Source organism: Ambystoma mexicanum, chromosome 3q (assembly GCF_040938575.1).
Source record: "Ambystoma mexicanum isolate Mex_15411 chromosome 3q, UKY_AmexF1_1, whole genome shotgun sequence".
NCBI lineage: Eukaryota > Metazoa > Chordata > Amphibia > Caudata > Ambystomatidae > Ambystoma > Ambystoma mexicanum.
The window spans coordinates 1,202,854,026-1,202,864,787 of NC_090926.1; the positions used below are offsets into that span (position 1 = coordinate 1,202,854,026).

Genomic DNA, 10,762 nt, shown 5'->3' on the forward strand with positions numbered 1-10,762 from the left:
TTAACAAACATATAATATGATGTATGATTTGCAATGTACAATATTCAGAGGTCTAGCAGATATTTACAAGAAGCCACAGTGTTTTCTGGGATTTTAAAGGTACTTAGATGTTCATCATGAGGTCAAAGGTCATGGCCAGATGAGATAATGCATATGCATTACTGCCGAGGCAGGCCATTTACTGAAATATATGCATGCATTAGTGCTGCAAGCTGAGATGAACGAAAGGATTATCCATCCGCTGCAATAGGGGTATCAGGGCTGGAATCCGATCTCAGCAGTGATGCGCTTCGAACACATCTGCCGCTCGACACCCAGAGCTTGCGCGTTGCTTCCGAGAAACAGGGTCACAGCATTAATGGGAAACGCTATGTGCGAGGCTTAAAAGGGAGAATTTGATCGCTCCGGGGCCACCCAGTCCCCAGGCCTTCGCGCTGATCTGATGTAGAAGTCACAAGGCAATCGTGTCTTGAAATCTTCTTTCTATACATTGGTCTGGCGTCCTTCCCAATCCCTCTATTTTACCCATCAAATGCAGGTACTAGGGAGGAGTAGATGGGAACTGCAGGGACTCAAGAGGAGTGGATGAGAACTGCAGATACTCGGGAGGTGTGGATGAGAACTGCAGGGACTCGGGAGGTGTGGATGAGAACTGCAGATACTCATGAGGTGTGGATGAGAACTGCAGATACTCATGAGGTGTGGATGAGAACTGCAGGGACTCGGGAGGTGTGGATGAGAACTGCAGATACTCATGAGGTGTGGATGAGAACTGCAGATACTCATGAGGTGTGGATGAGAACTGCAGATACTCATGAGGTGTGGATGACAACTGCAGGGACTCAGGAGGTGTGGATGAGAACTGCAGATACTCATGAGGTGTATATGAGAACTGCAGATACTCAGAAGGTGTGGATGAGAACTGCAGGGACTCGTGAGGTGTGGATGAAAACTGCAGGGACTCATGAGGTGTGGATGAGAACTGCAGATACTCATGAGGTGTGGATGAGAACTGCAGGGACTCGGGAGGTGTGGATGAGAACTGCAGATACTCATGAGGTGTGGATGAGAACTGCAGGGACTCGGGAGGTGTGGATGAGAACTGCAGATACTCATGAGGTGTGGATGAGAACTGCAGATACTCATGAGGTGTGGATGAGAACTGCAGATACTCATGAGGTGTGGATGACAACTGCAGGGACTCAGGAGGTGTGGATGAGAACTGCAGATACTCATGAGGTGTAGATGAGAACTGCAGATACTCAGGAGGTGTGGATGAGAACTGCAGGGACTCGGGAGGTGTGGATGAGAACTGCAGGGACTCAAGAGGAGTGGATGAGAACTGCAGGGACTCGGGAGGTGTGGATGAGAACTGCAGATACTCAGGAGGTGTGGATGAGAACTGCAGGGACTCGGGAGGTGTGGATGAGAACTGCAGATACTCATGAGGTGTGGATGAGAACTGCAGATACTCATGAGGTGTGGATGAGAACTGCAGGGACTCGGGAGGTGTGGATGAGAACTGCAGATACTCATGAGGTGTGGATGAGAACTGCAGATACTCATGAGGTGTGGATGAGAACTGCAGATACTCATGAGGTGTGGATGACAACTGCAGGGACTCAGGAGGTGTGGATGAGAACTGCAGATACTCATGAGGTGTATATGAGAACTGCAGATACTCAGGAGGTGTGGATGAGAACTGCAGGGACTCGTGAGGTGTGGATGAAAACTGCAGGGACTCGGGAGGTGTGGATGAGAACTGCAGATACTCATGAGGTGTGGATGAGAACTGCAGGGACTCGGGAGGTGTGGATGAGAACTGCAGATACTCATGAGGTGTGGATGAGAACTGCAGGGACTCGGGAGGTGTGGATGAGAACTGCAGATACTCATGAGGTGTGGATGACAACTGCAGGGACTCAGGAGGTGTGGATGAGAACTGCAGATACTCATGAGGTGTGGATGAGAACTGCAGATACTCAGGAGGTGTGGATGAGAACTGCAGGGACTCGGGAGGTGTGGATGAGAACTGCAGATACTCATGAGGTGTGGATGAGAACTGCAGATACTCATGAGGTGTGGATGAGAACTGCAGATACTCATGAGGTGTGGATGAGAACTGCAGGGACTCAGGAGGTGTGGATGAGAACTGCAGATACTCGTGAGGTGTGGATGAGAACTGCAGATACTCGGGAGGTGTGGATGAGAACTGCAGGGACTCGTGAGGTGTGGATGAAAACTGCAGGGACTCGGGAGGTGTGGATGAGAACTGCAGATACTCATGAGGTGTGGATGAGAACTGCAGGGACTCGGGAGGTGTGGATGAGAACTGCAGATACTCATGAGGTGTGGATGAGAACTGCAGGGACTCGGGAGGTGTGGATGAGAACTGCAGATACTCATGAGGTGTGGATGAGAACTGCAGGGACTCGTGAGGTGTGGATGAAAACTGCAGGGACTCGGGTGGTGTGGATGAGAACTGCAGATACTCATGAGGTGTGGATGAGAACTGCAGGGACTCGGGAGGTGTGGATGAGAACTGCAGATACTCATGAGGTGTGGATGAGAACTGCAGATACTCATGAGGTGTGGATGAGAACTGCAGATACTCATGAGGTGTGGATGACAACTGCAGGGACTCAGGAGGTGTGGATGAGAACTGCAGATACTCATGAGGTGTAGATGAGAACTGCAGATACTCAGGAGGTGTGGATGAGAACTGCAGGGACTCGTGAGGTGTGGATGAAAACTGTAGGGCCTCGGGAGGTGTGGATGAGAACTGCAGATACTCATGAGGTGTGGATGAGAACTGCAGGGACTCGGGAGGTGTGGATGAGAACTGCAGGGACTCGGGAGGTGTGGATGAGAACTGCAGATACTCATGAGGTGTGGATGACAACTGCAGGGACTCAGGAGGTGTGGATGAGAACTGCAGATACTCATGAGGTGTGGATGAGAACTGCAGATACTCAGGAGGTGTGGATGAGAACTGCAGGGACTCGGGAGGTGTGGATGAGAACTGCAGGGACTCATGAGGTGTGGATGAGAACTGCAGATACTCATGAGGTGTGGATGAGAACTGCAGATACTCATGAGGTGTGGATGAGAACTGCAGGGACCCAGGAGTGTGGATGAGAACTGCAGATACTCAGGAGGTGTGATGAGAACTGCAGGGATTCAGGAGGTGTGGATGAGAACTGCAGGGACACAGGAGGTGTGGATGAGAACTGCAGGGACTCAGGAGGCGTGGATGAGAACTGCACGGTCTCAGGTGGTGTGGATGAGAACTGCAGATACTCATGAGGTGTGGATGAGAACTGCAGATACTCATGAGGTGTGGATGAGAACTGCAGGGACTCGGGAGGTGTGGATGAGAACTGCAGATACTCATGAGGTGTGGATGAGAACTGCAGATACTCAGGAGGTGTGGATGAGAACTGCAGGGACTCATGAGGTGTGGATGAGAACTGCAGATACTCATGAGGTGTGGATGAGAACTGCAGATACTCATGAGGTGTGGATGAGAACTGCAGATACTCATGAGGTGTGGATGACAACTGCAGGGACTCGGGAGGTGTGGATGAGAACTGCAGATACTCATGAGGTGTGGATGAGAACTGCAGATACTCAGGAGTGTGGATGAGAACTGCAGATACTCAGGAGGTGTGATGAGAACTCCAGGGATTCAGGAGCTGTGGATGAGAACTGCAGGGACACAGGAGGTGTGGATGAGAACTGCAGGGACTCGGGAGGTGTGGATGAGAACTGCAGGGACTCATGAGGTGTGGATGAGAACTGCAGATACTCATGAGGTGTGGATGAGAACTGCAGATACTCATGAGGTGTGGATGAGAACTGCAGGGACTCGGGAGGTGTGGATGAGAACTGCAGATACTCATGAGGTGTGGATGAGAACTGCAGATACTCAGGAGGTGTGGATGAGAACTGCAGGGACTCATGAGGTGTGGATGAGAACTGCAGATACTCATGAGGTGTGGATGAGAACTGCAGATACTCATGAGGTGTGGATGAGAACTGCAGATACTCATGAGGTGTGAATGACAACTGCAGGGACTCGGGAGGTGTGGATGAGAACTGCAGATACTCATGAGGTGTGGATGAGAACTGCAGATACTCGAGGTGTGGATGAGAACTGCAGGGACTCATGAGGTGTGGATGAGAACTGCAGATACTCATGAGGTGTGGATGAGAACTGCAGATACTCATGAGGTGTGGATGAGAACTGCAGGGACTCGGGAGGTGTGGATGAGAACTGCAGATACTCATGAGGTGTGGATGAGAACTGCAGATACTCATGAGGTGTGGATGACAACTGCAGGGACTCAGGAGGTGTGGATGACAACAGCAGGGACTCAGGAGGTGTGGATGAGAACTGCAGATACTCATGAGGTGTGGATGAGAACTGCAGATACTCATGAGGTGTGGATGAGAACTGCAGATACTCATGAGGTGTGGATGACAACTGCAGGGACTCAGGAGGCGTGGATGAGAACTGCAGATACTCATGAGGTGTGGATGAGAACTGCAGATACTCAGGAGGCGTGGATGAGAACTGCAGGGACTCGTGAGGTGTGGATGAAAACTGCAGGGACTCAGGAGGTGTGGATGAGAACTGCAGATACTCATGAAGTGTGTATGAGAACTGCAGGGACTCGGGAGGTGTGGATGAGAACTGCTGGCACCCAGGAGGTGTGGTTGAGAACTGCAGATACTCAGGAGGTGTGGATGAGAACTGCAGATACTGAGGAGGTGTGGATGAGAACTGCAGGGATTCAGGAGGTGTGGATGAGAACTGCAGATACTCAGGAGGTGTGGATGAGAACTGCAGATACTCAGGAGGTGTGGATGCTCATGAGGTGTGGATGACAACTGGATGGACTCAGGAGGCGTGGATGAGAACTGCAGATACTCATGAGGTGTGGATGATAACTGCAGATACTCAGGAGGTGTGGATGAGAACTGCAGGGACTCGTGAGGTGTGGATGAAAACTGCAGGGACTCAGGAGGTGTGGATGAGAACTGCAGATACTCATGAAGTGTGGATGAGAACTGCAGATACTCAGGTGGTGTGGATGAGAACTGCTGGCACCCAGGAGGTGTGGTTGAAAACTGCAGATACTCAGGAGGTGTGGATGAGAACTGCAGATACTGAGGAGGTGTGGATGAACACTGCAGGGATTCAGGAGGTGTGGATGAGAACTGCAGATACTCAGGAGGTGTGGATGAGAACTGCAGATACTCAGGAGGTGTGGATGATAACTGCAGATACTCAGGCGGTGTGGATGAGAACTGCAGGGACCCAGGAGTGTGGATGAGAATTGCAGGGACACAGGAGGTGTGGATGAGAACTGCAGGGACTCAGGAGGCGTGGATGAGAACTGCACGGTCTCAGGTGGTGTGGATGAGAACTGCAGATACTCATGAGGTGTGGATGAGAACTGCAGATACTCATGAGGTGTGGATGAGAACTGCAGGGACTCGGGAGGTGTGGATGAGAACTGCAGATACTCATGAGGTGTGGATGAAAACTGCAGATACTCAGGAGGTGTGGATGAGAACTGCAGGGACTCATGAGGTGTGGATGAGAACTGCAGATACTCATGAGGTGTGGATGAGAACTGCAGATACTCATGAGGTGTGGATGAGAACTGCAGATACTCATGAGGTGTGGATGACAACTGCAGGGACTCGGGAGGTGTGGATGAGAACTGCAGATACTCATGAGGTGTGGATGAGAACTGCAGATACTCAGGAGTGTGGATGAGAACTGCAGATACTCAGTAGGTGTGATGAGAACTCCAGGGATTCAGGAGGTGTGGATGAGAACTGCAGGGACACAGGAGGTGTGGATGAGAACTGCAGGGACTCGGGAGGTGTGGATGAGAACTGCAGGGACTCATGAGGTGTGGATGAGAACTGCAGATACTCATGAGGTGTGGATGAGAACTGCAGATACTCATGAGGTGTGGATGAGAACTGCAGGGACTCGGGAGGTGTGGATGAGAACTGCAGATACTCATGAGGTGTGGATGAGAACTGCAGATACTCAGGAGGTGTGGATGAGAACTGCAGGGACTCATGAGGTGTGGATGAGAACTGCAGATACTCATGAGGTGTGGATGAGAACTGCAGATACTCATGAGGTGTGGATGAGAACTGCAGATACTCATGAGGTGTGGATGACAACTGCAGGGACTCCGGAGGTGTGGATGAGAACTGCAGATACTCATGAGGTGTGGATGAGAACTGCAGATACTCAGGAGGTGTGGATGAGAACTGCAGGGACTCATGAGGTGTGGATGAGAACTGCAGATACTCATGAGGTGTGGATGAGAACTGCAGATACTCATGAGGTGTGGATGAGAACTGCAGGGACTCGGGAGGTATGGATGAGAACTGCAGATACTCATGAGGTGTGGATGAGAACTGCAGATACTCATGAGGTGTGGATGACAACTGCAGGGACTCAGGAGGTGTGGATGACAACTGCAGGGACTCAGGAGGTGTGGATGAGAACTGCAGATACTCATGAGGTGTGGATGAGAACTGCAGATACTCATGAGGTGTGGATGAGAACTGCAGATACTCATGAGGTGTGGATGACAACTGCAGGGACTCAGGAGGCGTGGATGAGAACTGCAGATACTCATGAGGTGTGGATGAGAACTGCAGATACTCAGGAGGCGTGGATGAGAACTGCAGGGACTCGTGAGGTGTGGATGAAAACTGCAGGGACTCAGGAGGTGTGGATGAGAACTGCAGATACTCATGAAGTGTGTATGAGAACTGCAGGGACTCGGGAGGTGTGGATGAGAACTGCTGGCACCCAGGAGGTGTGGTTGAGAACTGCAGATACTCAGGAGGTGTGGATGAGAACTGCAGATACTGAGGAGGTGTGGATGAGAACTGCAGGGATTCAGGAGGTGTGGATGAGAACTGCAGATACTCAGGAGGTGTGGATGAGAACTGCAGATACTCAGGAGGTGTGGATGCTCATGAGGTGTGGATGACAACTGCAGGGACTCAGGAGGCGTGGATGAGAACTGCAGATACTCATGAGGTGTGGATGAGAACTGCAGATACTCAGGAGGTGTGGATGAGAACTGCAGGGACTCGTGAGGTGTGGATGAAAACTGCAGGGACTCAGGAGGTGTGGATGAGAACTGCAGATACTCATGAAGTGTGGATGAGAACTGCAGATACTCAGGTGGTGTGGATGAGAACTGCTGGCACCCAGGAGGTGTGGTTGAGAACTGCAGATACTCAGGAGGTGTGGATGAGAACTGCAGATACTGAGGAGGTGTGGATGAACACTGCAGGGATTCAGGAGGTGTGGATGAGAACTGCAGATACTCAGGAGGTGTGGATGAGAACTGCAGATACTCAGGAGGTGTGGATGATAACTGCAGATACTCAGGCGGTGTGGATGAGAACTGCAGGGACCCAGGAGTGTGGATGAGAACTGCAGATACTCAGGAGGTGTGATGAGAACTGCAGGGATTCAGGAGGTGTGGATGAGAACTGCAGGGACACAGGAGGTGTGGATGAGAACTGCAGGGACTCAGGAGGCGTGGATGAGAACTGCACGGTCTCAGGTGGTGTGGATGAGAACTGCAGATACTCAGGAGGTGTGGATGAGGACTGCAGATACTCAGGCGGTGTGGATGAGAACTGCAGGGACCCAGGAGTGTGGATGAGAACTGCAGATACTCAGGAGGTGTGATGAGAACTGCAGGGATTCAGGAGGTGTGGATGAGAACTGCAGGGACACAGGAGGTGTGGATGAGAACTGCAGGGACTCAGGAGGCGTGGATGAGAACTGCACGGTCTCAGGTGGTGTGGATGAGAACTGTAGATACTCAGGTGGTGTGGATGAGGACTGCAGATACTCAGGAGGTGTGGATGAGGACTGCAGGGACTCAAGAGTGGTGGATGAGAATTGCAGGTACTCAGGAGGAGTGGATGAGAACTGCAGGGACTCAGGAGGTGTGGATGAGAATTGCAGGTACTCTGGAGGAGTGGGTAGGAATTGCAGGAACTGCGTAGGAGTGGATAGAAATTACCGGTACTCGTTAATTGTGGATTCAAATTGCAGGCACTCGGGAGTAGTGGACAGGTATGGCAGGTACTCGGGAGGAGTGGTTGGGAATTGGTGGATACACAGCAAGATAGGGTAGCAATTGCAGGTGTTCAGGAGGAGTGGATGAGCATTGCAGGCACTCTGGAGGAGTGGATGGGAATTACAGGCACTCTGGAGGAATGGGTGAGTATTGCAAGAACTGGGCAGGAGTGGATACAAATTGCTTGTACTCGTTAATTGTGGATTGAAATTGCAGGTACTCAGGAGGTGTGGATGATAACTGCAGATACTCAGGCGGTGTGGATGAGAACTGCAGGGACCCAGGAGTGTGGATGAGAACTCCAGATACTCAGGAGGTGTGATGAGAACTGCAGGGATTCAGGAGGTGTGGATGAGAATTGCAGGGACACAGGAGGTGTGGATGAGAACTGCAGGGACTCAGGAGGCGTGGATGAGAACTGCACGGTCTCAGGTGGTGTGGATGAGAACTGCAGATACTCATGAGGTGTGGATGAGAACTGCAGATACTCATGAGGTGTGGATGAGAACTGCAGGGACTCGGGAGGTGTGGATGAGAACTGCAGATACTCATGAGGTGTGGATGAAAATTGCAGATACTCAGGAGGTGTGGATGAGAACTGCAGGGACTCATGAGGTGTGGATGAGAACTGCAGATACTCATGAGGTGTGGATGAGAACTGCAGATACTCATGAGGTGTGGATGAGAACTGCAGATACTCATGAGGTGTGGATGACAACTGCAGGGACTCGGGAGGTGTGGATGAGAACTGCAGATACTCATGAGGTGTGGATGAGAACTGCAGATAGTCAGGAGTGTGGATGAGAACTGCAGATACTCAGGAGGTGTGATGAGAACTCCAGGGATTCAGGAGGTGTGGATGAGAACTGCAGGGACACAGGAGGTGTGGATGAGAACTGCAGGGACTCGGGAGGTGTGGATGAGAACTGCAGGGACTCATGAGGTGTGGATGAGAACTGCAGATACTCATGAGGTGTGGATGAGAACTGCAGATACTCATGAGGTGTGGATGAGAACTGCAGGGACTCGGGAGGTGTGGATGAGAACTGCAGATACTCATGAGGTGTGGATGAGAACTGCAGATACTCAGGAGGTGTGGATGAGAACTGCAGGGACTCATGAGGTGTGGATGAGAACTGCAGATACTCATGAGGTGTGGATGAGAACTGCAGATACTCATGAGGTGTGGATGAGAACTGCAGATACTCATGAGGTGTGGATGACAACTGCAGGGACTCCGGAGGTGTGGATGAGAACTGCAGATACTCATGAGGTGTGGATGAGAACTGCAGATACTCAGGAGGTGTGGATGAGAACTGCAGGGACTCATGAGGTGTGGATGAGAACTGCAGATACTCATGAGGTGTGGATGAGAACTGCAGATACTCATGAGGTGTGGATGAGAACTGCAGGGACTCGGGAGGTATGGATGAGAACTGCAGATACTCATGAGGTGTGGATGAGAACTGCAGATACTCATGAGGTGTGGATGACAACTGCAGGGACTCAGGAGGTGTGGATGACAACTGCAGGGACTCAGGAGGTGTGGATGAGAACTGCAGATACTCATGAGGTGTGGATGAGAACTGCAGATACTCATGAGGTGTGGATGAGAACTGCAGATACTCATGAGGTGTGGATGACAACTGCAGGGACTCAGGAGGCGTGGATGAGAACTGCAGATACTCATGAGGTGTGGATGAGAACTGCAGATACTCAGGAGGCGTGGATGAGAACTGCAGGGACTCGTGAGGTGTGGATGAAAACTGCAGGGACTCAGGAGGTGTGGATGAGAACTGCAGATACTCATGAAGTGTGTATGAGAACTGCAGGGACTCGGGAGGTGTGGATGAGAACTGCTGGCACCCAGGAGGTGTGGTTGAGAACTGCAGATACTCAGGAGGTGTGGATGAGAACTGCAGATACTGAGGAGGTGTGGATGAGAACTGCAGGGATTCAGGAGGTGTGGATGAGAACTGCAGATACTCAGGAGGTGTGGATGAGAACTGCAGATACTCAGGAGGTGTGGATGCTCATGAGGTGTGGATGACAACTGCAGGGACTCAGGAGGCGTGGATGAGAACTGCAGATACTCATGAGGTGTGGATGAGAACTGCAGATACTCAGGAGGTGTGGATGAGAACTGCAGGGACTCGTGAGGTGTGGATGAAAACTGCAGGGACTCAGGAGGTGTGGATGAGAACTGCAGATACTCATGAAGTGTGGATGAGAACTGCAGATACTCAGGTGGTGTGGATGAGAACTGCTGGCACCCAGGAGGTGTGGTTGAGAACTGCAGATACTCAGGAGGTGTGGATGAGAACTGCAGATACTGAGGAGGTGTGGATGAACACTGCAGGGATTCAGGAGGTGTGGATGAGAACTGCAGATACTCAGGAGGTGTGGATGAGAACTGCAGATACTCAGGAGGTGTGGATGATAACTGCAGATACTCAGGCGGTGTGGATGAGAACTGCAGGGACCCAGGAGTGTGGATGAGAACTGCAGATACTCAGGAGGTGTGATGAGAACTGCAGGGATTCAGGAGGTGTGGATGAGAACTGCAGGGACACAGGAGGTGTGGATGAGAACTGCAGGGACTCAGGAGGCGTGGATGA

General features: G+C 51.3%; 1 protein-coding gene across 1 annotated transcript; it reads right to left on the minus strand.

Annotated features, from left to right (window-relative positions):
- Positions 1–541: 541 nt before the first annotated feature.
- LOC138448094 (mucin-17-like) lies at positions 542–4,022 on the minus strand. Its single transcript, XM_069604640.1, has 3 exons — positions 4,019–4,022; positions 2,762–3,141; positions 542–2,062 (listed from the first exon to the last, which is right to left on the minus strand). Exons 1-3 carry the CDS (start codon positions 4,020–4,022, stop codon positions 542–544), a joined length of 1,905 nt encoding a protein of 634 aa, XP_069460741.1.
- Positions 4,023–10,762: the final 6,740 nt, after the last annotated feature.

Bases quoted from the DNA above. Each gene is read 5' to 3' on its own strand.
- LOC138448094 (XM_069604640.1), bottom strand. The intron at 2,063-2,761 runs GCCCTACAGTTT...GAGTATCTGCAG, and splicing joins TCTCATCCACACCTCCCGAG to TTCTCATCCACACCTCATGA.